At 36.6% G+C, this 18,304-nt stretch overlaps 1 protein-coding gene across 3 annotated transcripts in view; it reads right to left on the bottom strand.

Annotated features, from left to right (window-relative positions):
• The window catches only part of ATJ1 (DNAJ heat shock family protein), a 256,691-nt gene that overhangs the window by 117,011 nt on the left and 121,376 nt on the right, over positions 1–18,304 (bottom strand). For all 3 annotated transcript variants that reach the window (XM_089797202.1, XM_089797200.1, XM_089797201.1), the window contains exon 14: positions 11,504–11,575. In XM_089797202.1, coding sequence (XP_089653328.1) covers positions 11,504–11,575 — 72 coding nt within the window. The remainder of the gene's footprint in view (positions 1–11,503; positions 11,576–18,304) is intronic.

Genomic DNA, 18,304 nt, shown 5'->3' with positions numbered 1-18,304 from the left:
GCCTAATCCATCATTCTAGATGAATGCATAAGAATGACAAGGTTGTAGACACCATGTGCTTAATTAGTGTGCCAAATGTTTACCGTACAGGTAAAGAAAATGAACGCATACAATGGACACAAACAGCAGAATTATATTCGTAATAGTAGATCAATGATTTACAATGATCCCAGATGGGCTATAAATACTACCGCCGAACCTTCCCGAAGGAGTCCGTCGGCCACAATTATTCTATCCGCTACAAATTATTTACTGCCGGACCGTCGGCTACAGAATACCGAAACACCGCCGGACCGTCGGCTACAGAATACAAAACACCGCCGGACCGTTGGCTACAGAATACCGAAACATCGCCGGACCGTCGGTTACAAAATACAGAAACACCGCCGGACCGTCAACTACAGAATTCAGAAACACCGCCGAACCGTCGGCTACAGAATACCGAAACACCACCGAACCTTCCCGAAGGAGTCCGTCGGCCACAATTATTCTATCCGCTACAAATTATTTACCGCCGGACCGTCGGCTACAAAATACCGAAACACCGCCGGACCGTCGGCTACAGAATACAAAACACCGCTGGACCGTCGGCTACAGAACACCGAAACATCGCCGGACGTCGGCTACAAAATACAGAAACACCGCCAGATCGTCGGCTACAAAATTCGGAAACACCGTCGGCTACAGAATACCGAAACATCGCCGAAACCATCCAGTCGGCTAACATGTTGTAGACACCATGTGCATAAAAGAGGTGCGAACTCCTATGTTGTCAACATGACAACTCACAAGAGTATGCATACTCCTAGGTGGCAAATAAATAAATAATAAAAAATATGCATTAACCTAAGTAAACTTAAGTGTAAATAGTAAATACGTATTTACACCAACACTTATCATAGGTGTACCAACAGGCTTACAACTTTCCAAGCCAAATATCTTCAACAAATCTTTTCAATACTTAGTCTGTGATAGGAAAATACCATCATTGTTCTGTACAATCTGTAAACCTAAGAAATATTTTATCTCACCAATCATACTCATCTCAGATTCATTCTTCATTTCATCACTAAATTTGTCACTTGCCTCATCATTACCTCCAAAGATTATGTCATCCACAAATATCACAATAACCAACAATCCATCTTCAATTTCTTTCAAAAATAAAATACTATCTGCAGTACCTTTAGCAAATCCTAACTTTTCCAAATACTTGTCTAACCTCGCATACCAAATTCTAAGATCTTGCTTTAGTCCATACAATGCTTTCTTCAATCTGCATAACATGTCAACTTCTGTTGTCAAAGCAAATCCACAAGTTGCTCAATGTAGACTTCTTCTTCAAGTTCTCCATTCAGAAATGCTGACTTTACATCCATTTGATACACTTTGAACTTCTTATTTTCTAAATTAGGAAAGGACATCTTTACTGCCTCAATTCTGGCAACAAGGGCAAATGTCTCTTCATAGTCTATACCTTCTTCTAGTGAATATCCTTTACCTACCAATCTTGCATTATTTCTTACAACCTCTCCTTGTTCATTCATCTTGTCTCTAAATACCCACTTAGCGCCTATAACATTCTTATTTTTAGGTCTAGGAACCAATTCCCATGGCTCATTCTTCACAATCCGATCTAGTTCTTCCTTCACTGCTTGAATCAAACGATCATCCTTGCATGCCTCATTTGCACTCTTAGGTTCATCTTGAGAAATCAAACACAATTCTTCATGTACTATGTTTCTTGTCATAACTCATTTTTCTTTGCTTCCAATAATCTAATTAACAAGGTGATTCTTTGTCAAATTCCAGTTAGGTGTTGGTGTCACTGACTCAATTCTTACATCTTCTCTAGGTTTAAATCTTGGTTCTTCTCTTTGTTCCACAGCTTGAATAACATTATGCAAATCATTGTTAGTCTCAAAGAAAATTTCAACATTTTCTATGATAGGCATAGGATTAGCTTCTTCATTATTAGAATTATAATCCAAAATTCTCTCTTTAACTCCAAACTTTCCATCCACTTTCACATTTGCGCACTAAGCAATAATCTTTGTTCTCTAATCAAAACATCTATAAGATTTGATTTTCAATTAATAACCAAGGAACATAACTTCATCGCTTTTTGCAACAAACCTACCAATGTCATCATCTCTCTTGATATAGCATTTAATTCCAAAAATTCTGAAATATTTTACTGATGGTGCATGTCCAAACCATAGTTCATAAGCTGTTTTGTTTGTACCTTTTCTGATCTCCACTTTGTCCATTGTATATATTGTTATATTGACTAGTTCTCTCCAAAATGTCCTTGATACATCATTCTCAAACATCATAGCTCTACCTACTTCTGTTACAGACCTATTTCTTCTCTCAACAACTCCATTTTTCTCAGGAGTCTTACGAGCTAATTGTTATCCCTTAATGCCATTCACTTCACAAAAGGTATTAAACTCATTCAAGGTAAACTCTCCACCTCTATCTGATCTTAAACATTTAATCTTCAATCCAGACTATAAAACAAAACAAAACTCCCTCTCCCAAGCAATCGGAGAAGCAAACAAAGAAAGAGATAGTGGCTGATTTATCAGCAGACATTAAGAAAATAAAACCACCTTAGTTTTCCCGTTTTGAGTCAGGGGAGGAAGCAGAAGCATGGTTGACTGAGATGGAACAATATTTTGAGATTGGGAATTTCTCTGAAACCTCAAAGGCAATTTGGGGAATATATCATTTTACCGAAGAAGCTGCAACCTAGTGGGGAAATACCAAGGTTGAACAGAACATTAGGACTACTGAGATCACCTAGGAAAAACTTGTGAACATATTTCGAAAACGTTGGTTGCCACAAACCTTTTATGATCAAAAGCTTTTAGACTTCTAAAACCTAAAACAAGGAGACATGTCAGTACATAAGTACTGGGAGAGGTTCACACGATTGCTTAAATACGTGATGCTTGATAGCAAAGCCACTCGAAAGTTCATAAACTGATCTCTAGTGAAATGAGGAGGTCTACCTACGGAGACACCCGCAGGATTTCAAGTCAAGGTTGTCGGAGGAACCCTACTGCCCTAAACACACCTTGTTCCTTGGCTAAGTATCACAATGGCGAATCACACGGCGACCGAGGATTCCTTTATAGTGGATCTTGATGATATGAAAGTTATTTTGGGCATATAGTGGATGGAGACACTTGATGAATACACTCAGAGCTTCAAACTAATGGACTTCACTTTTGTTGTCGATGGAAAGAAGGTTGTTCTTCGCGAAATGGCAAATGTGGGTCGGAAGGAAGTTTCAACGTATCGGATGGAGGCAATTTTTCAGCATGATGACGTTACTTGGGCTGACAGAACCTATAAAAGGGCAACAAACACCTACCCAAGATGATGATCTCCAGAATATCTTGAGTGATCGTGATAAGGTTTTTAGACATTCGTCCTATCATACCTCCTCATCGAGGGTTTGAACATACTATCAAGTTAGAAACAGGAGCCAAGCCAATCATAACCACACCCTACCATCATCCCAAGAAATTGAAAGATAATATCGAAAAGACGATTTTAGAACTACTACAAAAAGGATGGATCCAACAGAATTCTAGCCCTTTCGCGTCATCAGTGGTATTGGTTCAAAACAAGGACGGGACAATGCGCATGTATGTGGACTACTGTGCATTGAACAAAAAAACAATTAAAAATAGATATCCCATTCCAAGGATAGATGAGTTGTTGGATGAATTACATGGTGCAATCTATTTTTCGAAAATAGATCTTTGTTCTGGATGTCATGAAATCCGCATGAGGGAAGAAGACGTGGAAAAAATTGTCTTTCGTTGTCACTACAGGCATTACGAATTCCTAGTCATGTCGTTCGAATTAACGAATGCACCTACTACATTCCGTTCATGCATAAATCACATCTTCAACAAACAATTGAGTAAATACTTACTAGTATTTTTTAATGATATTCTTATTTATAGCAGGACATCGGAAGAACACCTGAAGCATCTGAATGAAGTCCTAAGGATCATGAAGGATCAATCCTTGTTCACCAAGCGATCCAAATGTGAATTCGATATGACAGAAATATTGTACCTGGGGCATGTTGTTAGTAAATATGGAGTTCAAGTTCATCAGGAGAAGATTCAGGCTATCCTTGATAAGCCTCTCCCAAAATTGCTCACGGAGTTGCGAGGATTTTTTGAACTATGTAGTTATTACCGGAGGTTTGTTTGTAAAAGGATTCTCTCAGCACAAATCTGACAAGAACAAGTCCTTCCAGTGGAATGAAAAGGTGCAACTCAACTTACTTTTGATAAGCTGAAAGAAGCAATGAGCACTTGTCCCGTACTTGCATTACCTGATTTCACTCGACCATTCATTCTTGAGTGTGACACATCCGAAGATGGCATTGGCGCGGTACTGATGCAAGATAGAGACCGCATAGCCTATGAGAGCAGGAAGCTTATGCAAACATACTGCTTATATTTCATTTATGACAAAGAGATGTTGGCCATCGTACATGCACTAACCAAGTTCCGGCAATATCTAGTGGGTGCCAAGTTTGTTGTTCGTACAGATCACAATAGTTTGAGATATTTTTTGGAGCAACGAGACTTGAACAAGAGGCAACAAAAATGGGTAAGCAAGGTTCAAGCTTTTGATTTTGACATTGAATATGTGCAAGGAAAGAACAATGTGGTTGCATATGCTTTGTCCAGGAAACCCGCCATCTACTTGGTGACCCAAATTTCAAATAACTGGAAAGCACATTTGCTGGTAGAATATTCCAAAAACAAATTTTCCTATGAGCTAATGGATGGCAACACCCAACATGATTGGTAGAAAGTAGTGAATGACATCATTTTCTATAAGAATCGAATATATTTAGTGTCAGAATCCAAATTGAAGCAGAAATTTTTGAAGGAGGTATACAACTCACCCTTGGCAGGACACTCGGGCTTCCTCAAAACTTACAGACATCTCAAAGAGAGGTTTTCATGGAGAGGTCTTAAATGAGACGTATTGCAATATGTAAGAGAGTGTGCGGTCTGCCAGCAAACAAATCCGAACATACTCTACCCGTCGGATTACTGCAACCTCTACCAATTCCAAAACAGAAGTGGAAAAGTATCTTGATGGATTTTATTAGTGGACTTCCCAAGGCGAACAAAAAGGATTGTATCTTCGTGGTGGTTGACAGAATGACAAAGTACGCACACTTCTTCGCCATCCCCTCAAATTTTCAGGTCACACAAATAGCCGATCTATTTTTTAGAGAAGTCTTTCGTGTGCACAGGTTAACCCGAAACATTATCAGTGACTGGGATGGGCGATTTATTAGTATCTTCTGGACAGAATTGTTTCAGCTAGCGGGAACAAAGTTATCACCCAGTAATAGTTACAACCCTCAAACAGACGGACAGATGGAGATTGTAAACAAGTGGCTCAAAGGCTACCTTCGGAACTACATTTTGGCACAACAACGGGCATGGGTCAAATGGATGCACCTAAGGCAATATTGCTACAATACAACTTACCACATGTCCATCAAGATGGCACCTTTCAAAGCACTATACGAGTACAAACCCCTTTCCTTCATCGACATAGTTTTGGGTAAAAGTTACGCACCAAGGGCGAGGGAATGGTTGTAGGAGGGACAGGACATCCTGAGATGCTTAAAGGAAAGCTTACAACGGGCATAGTATCAACAAATGATGTACGCCGACAGACACCGAATCAAGAGAAGTTTTGAAGTGGGAGACTTAGTCTATCTCAGAATTCAACCATACTAGCAATCCTCATTGAAGAAAAAAGGGAAAGAAAAATTGAAGCCACAATTTTATGGCCCATATCAGGTAGTTTGCCGCATCGGTGAAGTTGCCTATGAGCTGGAACTTCCAGAGGGGAGCCGTATTCATAACATTTTTCATGTCTCCTGTCTTAAGAGAGTTGTAGGACAGAACGTCACGGTAGTTGCAGACCTTCCGCTGCTCAATGAGAAAGGAAAGCTCATATTAGAACCAACCGAGATCATCGAAGTACATGAGAAGACCTTGTGGAATCGCACGGTGAAGGAGTATTTAGTACTTTGGAAACACTTTTCGTTGGACGACACGACATGTGAGGGCGAGCACATTCTACAGCATCAGGCACTGCATTTGCTTGAGGACAAAAAAAATTTGGGATGGGAGGACTGTAATGTTCCCTTTATAAAATAAATTATTAATCAAACTATTGTTATTGGGCTAATTGATTTTATATATCTCGGACCCATTTTTGTTTTGTTTTCATAGTTTTGTGTAAGCGCCAGATATCTTTGTACACCCTCGAAAAGTTTTCCTAACGGGTATTTAAGCACAGCTTGTAAGTAGTCGTTAGGTATGCAATTTGGATTATTTCTTTGTACTGCGAATTCCATTTGGGGTTCTCTATTGTTCGCCATTTCATAAGTGAAAGATCTTCCCTACTTGGCTATTCCAGTTTCGGTGAGATTCAACCCTCACCCTATTCCGTCGCCTGTAATACTCTGCTCGGATCTGGCAAATCAAAGCACCATCTTGTGGCAAATATTAATTGAGGAATATATGTGCTCAATTTCCATTCTTGTTCGGTGTTATCTAATAAATTTGGATCTGTAGGTCTATGTTTGCATTTTCCCTCTATCCATACACCATCCAAGTGACACTCACCTTTTCTCACCTTACATACCCTACAACTTGGTTAAATTGCATTGGTTTCTACCATACGAACTACTCACTGTACGACATTCTTGGCCCTCACACTGTGCTTCCCTCCTCCCTTCAGTCACCGTATGGCCTCCTTGCACCATCGTACGACTAGAATTGCTCACCGTACACCATCTCTTTTCCACCGTATGGCACATTGGGTGTCCAATAGTATATCGTACGGCCTATACCATACAGCCTTCACCCTTGACCGTACACCCTTGTTTGGCATTCATACAAGTGTTTCAAACTTACCATACGGCTTCATCTCAGTGTTTGCATATTGATTTGAGAGGGGTTGCAAGTACAGATCATCACAAAGACCCACAAATCTACCATTTACTATTTACAACAAATGTGATGATCTCCTTTGCACCCGAGGATTTCATAAAAGTATTTGGGTTACCAAATAGTGGGCATTAGGTAGCCAAACCCTCTAAAATGACTACAGAGGAAAAGAAGCAATTAATCGAACTGGTGTGCATGTTGGACTTGACAAAAAAACAATGGGATAGCATCTAGAATAACAATCGATGAACAAAAAAAACTTTCATTGTTAACGTTGAGTGGAGGTTTATTTTGGACTTGAAAAAAAGAAAATTAATAGGAGGAAGTCATACTTCAGATATCACCATTTCCATGCTTCCACATGTAAAGGCTTAAATTATAGTAGGGTTTCTAATTGGGCACAGTTATTCTCAAATAGAATAAATTAAATTTTGCAGTTGAAGCACAAGACTCTCTATATGCCACACCATGTCATACCCTATTCCTGGAAGCATTGCATACACAAGTCACACCTGAACATTTGGGCACATTTGTTCCAGCTAATAGAGTGAAAACATTAAACCAAGTATGTTCTACTGGTGACATTTAGCCACTATGCCAAGAAGAGGAGGTTCAGGGCCATGCAAGAAGAGACTCAAGTAGGACTAATTGTTAATAACTCACAACAATTAGGAGGAGGAATCACACAAGACACTAGACGAGGATAGTGGCGAAGTAGGAAATCACGAAACTTCATGTACAGGATAATCCAGTGGGGATGAAAGAGAAGAATTTCAGACCAGCATAAATACAAGGGAGGAAACTTTGAAAGACATCGAAGAAGTACAAGTAGTGGAAGGAGTGCTTCCAAGCACTAAAGAAGAGAACTAGCTTACCACAAAAAACATTGTTGAGCGTCAAGAAAGTGATCGTACAAAGGTGTTTCGTACCTTTGTCGGTCGCATTGTTGAGCGTCAAGAAAGTGGTCGTACAAAGGTGTGTTGTACCTTTGTCGGTCGTATGGAAGATGCACGTATTGAGACAGTTCGTATAGAGGTTGGTCGTACGGAAACTGGCCATATGGGTGGGACACATAGGGAGGAGACATGCATCCATACGCACACAAGCACACATACGGAAGCAACTCGTACAAGAGAGGAGGCAAGCAAGGAAGACCGTTCACAAAATAGAAGTGGAGTGAGAGAGGCATCTATAGTTGGCAACAACAATGTAGTGAGACCAATCCTTCCAGATTGTGCAGCAAAAAGAATAGGCTTCACACCCTCTCAGATTTCAATGACGGCCTACTTAGTCCCTATGAAAAGAACTCCAAATGCCAAAGTTGTGGATCTCAAAGGTCTATGAAGGTTGCTGCTCACATGGTATGCATTACCACACATAGGGAAATAAGACTACATGACCAATTGCACTGGTTTTTGTGCCTACGAGAGTAGCCGCCAGCCCAACGACCTTGGTACCTACGCCCACACCACTGTTGAACACTCCTCTAGCACCTATACCTAATGTGGATAGGAAAGGATGACAAGGACAATAGGACCTTGCCACCATGGATGCAAAGGCAGAAAACCTACTCGCCAAGTTTCAGCTGGGAGTAGAGGATATACCCCCATCATCCCCAACCCTGATGGGAGAACCTTCTCTAAACCCAATGGAAGAACATCAAGATACGGACCTATCGATGGAGCTTGTTGAAACGGAAGGCAAGAGTCAGCGTAGGGGAGAAAAAGTGGCTACGCAACCGACACATTTTGAGGAGACACATTTTGAGGAATGCACTCAGCGGTTCTTTGTTGAATTGGAAGACATGACTAGAGCCACACACAAACTAAGGAGAGAAGCCTAGAAGGTTGACATGACAGTAGTAGTGTCTGCAGTCAAATCCCTCCTACACTTTATGAAGGAATTATGCCACGCGGAGTTCAAAATAATATTTACAGAGCAAGCATAATCTATTAAGGAGATGGGAGAGCAAACTCATAATTGTCAAGGATCACAGGTCATATAAGCAAATGGGCCCCTTATGACCATTCTATCTCATTTGAAGGAGAGTTTCACATCCACCTTATGGAATTACAGAAATTTAACTAGGAATAGGAAAAGACATGATCGGATCATTCTTGGAGAGCAAATAGAAAAACTGAAGACTCAATTAGAAGAGGAAAGGGTCATGCATAGAGAGAAGCTAGCAACAGCAAAAAGAGACAGGATAGGTGAGCTCAAAGTTTTACAAGGAGCACAAACCAAACAGCTCATAGAAGAAAGAAACATGAAGCTTCTGAGGCAGCAGCTAGCATGACTCACAACTTCCATGACTCCGGGGAGATCATCTCACCTGTCTCATTAGTGTAGTGTTTTGTTAAGTCATTTGGAAGACAACTTCTTTTGGCGGGTGTAATGTAGACCATAATAAAGTAATTATAATAATAATTATAGTTGTTAGGACAATACATGTAACCAACATGAGCGCTATATGTAGGGTTCATTCAGAATTGGAATGGTGTGGTAATATTGGAAACATTGGTATATTGGTAATGTAATTCCTTGGTACAATCAGTAAAGTAAATATTTTGCCATCTCTGTGTCATGTGTATGTTTCGGTTATTACTGTAGTGTTATGATTGTATTGGCATACAATTTATGTGTATAGCTTCCATACTTAGCATAACAACCTCTTCGCATTCGGCATATAACTACTTCCGTACCTGGCATAGTACTCGGCCATATTTGACAGATAACAATGGTGTGGCATTAGTATAAATAAGTCTGTTGATAGAACTATTAGCAGTATCTCACAATTGCATATTAAACATGCCTACAACACTAGTGGACCTTTTCTTTCTTCTTTGACTCTCTAGCTCAATATTTGTAGTTTACTACCACTAACGCTTGATTGTCATTCCTATGTTTTGGCTTCAGCCTCCATGTTCAACCTAGTCACCTCATCCTCTCAATTAATGTTATGTCTGTGCATATTTTTACCCTTTGATGAGGTAGGCCTCTACAACAAGAGTAAACACTTGTGTAGCTGCCACAATGCTCCTGCTTGAAAATATTACACAACCATAATCCACATTCCTCTAAAAGAAAATCTTGGTGTCTATGGATCTTGCATATTATAAAATGGTTATTTTGGGGTAAATGGACCCTGTGCATATTTTTTCAAGAGTTCAGATGGGGGTTTATATGGATTTTCTGAACCATGTATCCCTCAAACTCCCACACTTCTAGAAGAATTTCTATGGCATGTTTGTACAATTTCAATTTCTTCACCCAAACTACCCTCACTGCTATTAGAGATCATTGTTTCTCTTTGAGTTGAATGCAAATGATAGATGCAAGTGAAAAATAGAACACAAAAAAAACCCCGAATTTATAAAAACTAACTTCTCTGAAATGATGGGGATCCTTTTATCCTTTGCTCACTTCTCTTTCCTTCTTTCACTTGGGTTTCCTTCAATTGTTCAGAATTTGCATATTGCCACAAGATTTAAAGTTGCTTATATCGAAGAGTACGCCTAGCCATGCCAGGGATGGTCGGGAGACATCAGGGCATCCTCTACCCATCCTAGGGATGGCAAGCCATCGAACACTGTTTACACTGAATTTACAAGCATATAGAATATCTTTCACTTTTTCCCAGTTTAATTACATTTATACTTCTAGTTGGCAAAGTCAAACCCTATCCTTAGTAATGCTCCTAAGGTTGCAGTAGTCCTTGCAGAATTTTCTGAGATTTAAGCACGTGACTCCATATAGAGATAGTAATGTTGGGCTACAAACTCTTTCCCACCAATGTTTATGTCTACACATTGTGAGTTTTGTTTCCGATACTATGGATATCACAATCATAAGTTTATTTATGATTGTATGCTCTTGATCAATGTATACTTATGTATGTGACCAAAGTCGCTTCTATTCATTGCTATTTAAAGTTTATTTATTAAAGCGGGCATGATGCAAATTTTAAATCCTTGTGAATATCTATATTTTATTTTTTTTTTAATTCATCAAGTTTGCACCAAGTCTTAATCTGGGTCAAACATGGTTTCCACGTTTCTCATGTGCCATCATAGTCTTGTAACTCTAGCATTTGAATTTAATATTTTCAATCAGAATCAAGTGACCAAAAATGCAGAATGAAAATATGAAAGTAGTTTCTAACTCTACAGTAATTGTGCAATGTATATGCACAAGTGTGTGACTTTAAGAGAATGTGAGCACATAATGATATAAGTCAATGCATGCATGAATTGTAAAAATTAGGAGTAATGAGTAATAATCTATTAATGCACTTTCCTTGGTATGATACGAAATAATAAGATACAATTACAGTGAGAAATTAGTATGGAAATGATTGAGGTCAACTCAAAGTGACAAACAAATGACCTCAAGCTCGGATACAATTTTCTTGAAATTTTACATATGGGATACAAGAATAGCATTCCTTAAGGAAGAGAAAAATGCAAGAACGGAGATTTATTTGCCTGTGTAAGACTGATGGATGCATTATAATATATGTCTGCCCCATCTCTTCGAAAGGTAGAATCATCAAGAACCTACAGATGCACACACTAAACAATATTACAAATCAAATAGAAGAGAATGAGAACAATTAAAATTTTAAAACCTAGTTCTGATTGCTTGTCAAAATTCACTTGCAATGAGCCATAATTGATGCATGTATGTATATAAATCGATTCAAATATTGCGAAGTCCTTACTTGTTTAATTGACATAAATAATATTACTTATCAATTTATGATCAATAATACTAATCAATTTATTAATCAATACTACAAAATTGTTAATCATTATAGAATGATAATAATTAATTAACATATCAAACAATATTAATATGATTAATTAATATCAATAATATCACTGAACAAGTCAGTAATCAGCGAATGTTAATAATCAAATCATATTAATAAATAAGTTTATCAATCCATTAAGTTCATGTCTCAAACAATATTAATATGATTAATTAATATCAATAATATTATTGAACAAGTCACTAATCAGTGCATGTTAATAATCAAATGATATTAATATTAAATAAGTTTATCAATCCATAAAGTTCATGTCTGTAAAGCTCATCAAAAGTAGTCATAAAAAGGTCAACGGCACTATGAACCATCAACCCAACTTGTTGTGATACATTTGGAAGCAACGGCACTTCTGTTCCACACAAGGGGATATAATATTTGAATGGGAGAAAAACAAGGGGCATCCAGGGGATACGTATGGGATCAATACAATCAACGTGAGGAAAAAAAGTCACCACTGAGAATAGTCAAGCATAGCAGTTATGCATGAAACGTAGCGACCAAAAACTAATGATAAGCTATCAATACAAGCTTGACGGTGACTGCAGATCCAAAGACATTGCGGGAGTAATCGTAGAGGAGATAAAACATCACCCGTTTGAGATGGCATGAGCATATCGCACAGGCATAACAACAATGTCTAAAAGGTTGAATGGCTGTCAGATATATCAGACAGTCAATAGTAATGAAAAATTGCGGTAATATTAATTGAGAATCTAAATCTCATGGTAACGAAGATCAATATTTGGCTATAATGGACCATGCACAGATCAGCGAATGATATAGTAGGTGGAATCTAATTCAGCACTGACTGGATAAATAGAGTTCGAGTCTCAGAAATAAGCATGGTACGTGACAATTCAAATGTTTTCATATTGATAAAGATTGTGCTGAACTTCAAGATGTAATAGCATATATGAAATTACATTTATATACATATTTTATAAGAGAATAATATGTATATAGAACAGTGAGATTTTATATATATAGTATTAATGGGTCATAATTATATGTATGGATTACTATATAGTATATACATTACATTTAAATATATATATCAATGAACTTGAAATGTGTATACAAACTGGTATATTTACTATTTTCAGATATGCAGTAATGATTAGGAATATATATACGACAATTAGATATGCACTAATTCAGATATATATGTATGTGTGCGTTTGTGTATGAGAAATATGTGTAGGGTACGTGTCGGAGGGATTTATTGATCTTGCCGAATATTGTTCATTTATATTTATAATGTAATTAAAAGAGAATTATATATACTTACTAATCCTTTATTTACTTACTAATATAACTAAGTGGATAGGAAGCTTGTGAAGGGGAGAAGAATCCGGTCACAATGAGGAAAAGATTCCCAAAACGGGCTTTGTTCATAAGGGAGCCTCTTGGAGACTATTTCTACCCAAGCACAGTAATTCTACCATCTGTAATAGATTGGTAATTAGGAGAGGATTAAAGAATTAAGTCATAAGTATATATTGTTTCTAACTATAAGTTTTGCTATATAGTGATAATTGTTGGGAATTGGCATTCCCTTAATACAAAACATTACAAATTACCATCCCCAAGTATAATTCAAACTGTAATTAGGAGTTTAAGAACAAATCAAGAATGGTCCAATTATAGGATCATTATCATAGATGGGCTACTGGCAGAGTACTCTCTGAGTTGCAAAAACGAGCCAAGTTTTTTGGCTAGGCGAGCTTTTATGACTTTTACTGGCACCAAAAACTTACGAAATTGTTGGCAAGAACTTGTCAAGTACTTGCTGAGTTTTTGTTAGAAACTCAGTCAAAGTTTTATAATATAACTTAAAGGGCGAAAAAAAGGCCCAACTCAATTTCATTCCTCATTTGTTGTCTTGTATTTTGCTGAGAGGGGAAAAGTTCCAAACGCTTGCAAACTGATTTTGATCGATTTAAAGAGGACTTGAGGCAGGTTTGAAGCACATTTGCAGTGGGCTGGAAGCGGAGTTTTTGAAGAGGATCACATCAATGATTTGGAGAAGAAGTCTATGGAGGAAGGGGACAGATTTGGTTTCACGTTGGATGACATTGAGTTGAATGAGTAGTCATTGCCAGTGCCAAGAGAAGCTAGAGGCAAGGCTATATCTAGGATTGAGGTCGAACCACAAACTAAATTAGAATTTATCGAGCAAGAAGGCTATCATGCCCAATGCAGATTCTAAGATTAGACCCTCTAGTACTACCTCTCCCTTAGTTTTTATTAGAGCTGAGAAGAGGAAGATGTAATTGGAAAAATGTATTTACTTTTAGTTTTACAAAATTATTTACTATTTTGCTTCCAGCCATCAGTACTCCTTAGGAGAATGTGATTTTGAGCCCACTTTGTGTTTAAATATATCTAGACTAAGCTTGTTTATTGTGTGTTCTCATTTATTGACTCCTTAGATGTATCTTCTCATTGAATTTTGCAAAAAAATATGCATTTCTAACTAAAAATTAAGCAATTTTTTAAGTTGTCAAGTTTTTGCTGAAAACTAGCCAAGTTTCCCTGAATTTATTTTTCAAACCTTGGCGAGGTTTTGGCTTTGGGGAGTTTTCCAACTATGACTATTACAATTGGTATCAAAGCATAATCCTACCATCCTATGAGGGAAATTAATGCAAACATATAAAAGAAATAAAAACAGGATGAATAGGCCAATAAATGAGGGCATTTGTGGAGCAAGCAATAAGAATTGAACAATATCAACTTAGATAAGTGTTATTATCGATAATTGTTATTATCTACCTATCTCTAAAGACCTATAGTGAATAGGGAGTTTGTGAGGGGAGAGAGGAGTAATCCAATCACATTGAGGCAGAAATTCCCAAAACGGGCTTTGCTCATTAGGGAGCCTCTTGTAGATGTTTCCATGCACAAGCATAGTAATTATGTCGTTCAATATAGGAACTAGTCAGTGTAGACAAATAATCACATCAAAAAGGGATAAATAATAAATAATTAAGTATGTTATTTCTTTGTTCTTCATATTGAACCATAATATTAATGTGCATACTTTGTGTTCGCTCCATGCCTTTCTGCATTAATTTGTACACTTTGTGTATTCTTTGTATTTTCGTGCATCAATATGTATACTCTATGTATACTTTGTGTCTTCATGCATCAATGTGTATACTTTGTGTATGCTTTGCATCTTCATGCATTAGTATGTATGCTTTGCGTCTACCTTGTATCTTCACAAATTCATGCATATGTTTTTGAGTGTATAAAATAATTAGATGGGGATAAAATTAGGGAGCATTTTATCATGTAAGCATGATTTTGGTAAACTCAATTAGCAAGTGAGAGAAAACATGTCCAAAGCTCTCATACCAATCTCATTTAGAAAATACAGTATTGCTTGAGGACTAGCAAATTTGGGAAGGGTGGACTGTGATGAACCATAATTGACACGTGTGCATATAACTTGATTCGGATATTGCTAATTCCTTACTTCTTTAATTGACATAAATAATATTATTTATCAATTTACGATCAATAATACTAATCAAATTAATAATCAATACTTTAAAATTATTAATCATTATATAATGTTAATAATTAATTAATTATTACTAGTTAATATATCAAGCAATACTAATATGATTAATCAATATCAATAATATTATTGAATAAGTGAATAATCAAAGAATATTAATAATCGAATCATATTAAAATTAAATAAGTTTATCAATCCATGAAGATCATGTCCCTAAAGTTTATCAAAGAAAGTCATATAATGGGCAATGACACTATAAACCATCGACCCAACTTGTCACGACTCATTTGTAAATGATGGCACTTCCTTTCCACACACAAGGATATAATAGTTAAATGGGAGATAAAGACAAGGGATGTGCAAGGGATACATATGGGATTGATACAATCAATGCGAGGATAAATGTCAACACTGAGAACAATCAAGTGTAGCAATTATGCGTGAAACATAGTGGCCAAAGACTAATGATGATCGATCAATACAAGCTTGACAATGACTAAAGATCCAACGACACTGGAAGAGTAATTGTGGTGGATATAGAACAACACTGACTAAAGATGGCATAAGGAGGATATCGCACAAAGAATAAGAACAATGTCTAAAAGGCTGAATGGTTGTCAGATATAACAGATGTTCAACAGTAATGAAGAATTGCGATAGTATTAATTGAGAATCTAAATCTCATGGCAACAAAGATCAATATTTAGCTATAATGGACCACGCACAAGTCAGTGAATGATATAGTAGGTGAGATATAATTTGGCACTGACTAGACAAATAGAGTTCAAGTCTTAGAAATAAGCATGGTATGTAATGGCCCTACCTATATATATATGTTCTTGTATTCATGAACAGTGGAATTAGAAATAATCATTTCTCCATTAATTAATGCATTACTTTTGTTTAGCTCTTATGACATCAATATGTATCTATACACTAGGTCATTTGGGAATTGGCCAAGGAGACCTCATTAAAGCTTGGGTAGAACCTTGATCCATTTTACAAGGCTTCTTTGATCTTTCATTGGGTGCCTGTCATCCCTCACCATGCCTAGGTGCTTTACCATTTCGGAGTATTTGGACATTGCAGTGGGCTCCCGTAGCTCAATAAGCCTAAACCCAAGAGTGTAATACATACCCCTCTTGCCTTATGGGTCAGCCCTACCCTCTTACCTACCTAGTCCTTTACTTATTCAACATGTGCATTCAATTTATCTTTAATGATTTTATTTAGGATAATTTATGATTAATAATTTAAGAAACTACTTATTAAATGAATTTATTGCACCTTATCTTAGTCTATGAAATATATTTTTGTCTCATATTATTGACATTTATACTTCCATTTATATTACCTTGTTCACTAATTTACTAACCATATACATTGAATGGTTCTTGCATTTCCTTACCTCAATCCACGTGGCTACTTTCCTACTTATCATATGACATGGGTGCCTTCTGTCTTCCAATAACCATGTGGTCTTCGAGTGGTACAAGCAACATATCTTAGCTATTTTGTTTTCTTATCTTACATTTTTTGTCCTTCTATAAGGGGTCTTTAATCCCCTAATATAACATGTTGATGGAGTGCAACCTTTACAAGTATCGCCCCCACTATTAGGTTTGTTTTAGGTTTATTTACTTAGTAATGAATCGTCTTGTATATTGTATAATATATTATGTTATATTTACTTTCAATATATTATATATAATATATATTGTTTGAATTTATATATTTGTTTGAATATTATTAATTAGGTGATTTCTTATAATTATGTCGGTATATTGATTAATTGATTTTATTGATTGGATAGTTAACTTGATTATATTTCTTATCTTCCTAATAGTGATTAACATCAATTACTCTTTATTGATTGATCACGTATTTGTTAAGGTTGTAGCTTCGATCGGATTGATTCAATTTGAGATACATTATTGTTATTGAAAAATCATCATTTTCTATATATACTTATCCATATTAAATTATATATATATATATATATATATATATATATATATATATATATATATACATATTATTATTTTTGTTAATGTATTATTAATTAATGATGATTAAACAATAGAGACGTGTCTATTCATGAGACATGTCTCCTCATATTTATATGAGTTTCAAATCTGCATTTCGAACACACCTATAACAATGGCAATGTTAGTAAATTTGCAGCGATACTGGTAATTCAACATTGTACCAGAGCAAGGCTGCAAATAGTATTAATCCTACAAATCCTGATGCATATTGGAGCTCCAGATCAATAATCTCTATGAAAGACAAATTCAAACATCAATATCGTGTCAATAACTATTAATTAACGGAGAAAGGACGCTCATCGGATGCTCTATAAAAAAAAAAGAATAACGAAGGAGAGAAGACATCAACTCAGAATGAACTGCGAATCAATAGAATGCAATACGATTGGATACCTGACTTCTCATAGGTTATATAGCGGGAGAGAAATCACAAAGAAGGGACATCAAATCATCACCCAGAATACACAGTCGACATTTTTTGCCATATTCAAACAACAGTGATTGGTATTAAAGACATTGTGCTAGCAATCATAAGATGTTGGGAGGATATTCTGGCAGTAACTATACACGGCCCTGATTGAGGGAGATAGAGATTAATAGTTGGAAGCAGACCATTCACACTATATAAGGGGAAGATAATAGTTGGCAACGCCGAATAGACAGTGCTGTCAGCAGCAAAGGAAGAGAGGCAGACAGATATGACAATGGGAAAGAGATATATAATGAGCAAACTATATGAAGAGATTAGAATAGAGATTATAATATCTGCAAATTACAGGGCGATGTATAGAAATTACAGTATCCATGGTATTAAAAATACTTGCATAAGCCAATAGCAGATATGGTTGAATAAGGAAGTTGAAGGGGAAAGCATTGAACAAGA

Source organism: Cupressus sempervirens, chromosome 8, assembly GCF_028749045.1.
Source record: "Cupressus sempervirens isolate cs-2001-9-10 chromosome 8, ASM2874904v1, whole genome shotgun sequence".
Classification (NCBI taxonomy): domain Eukaryota; kingdom Viridiplantae; phylum Streptophyta; class Pinopsida; order Cupressales; family Cupressaceae; genus Cupressus; species Cupressus sempervirens.
Note: the sequence above shows the minus strand (reverse complement) of the source record. Positions and strands in the feature narration are given on the sequence as shown.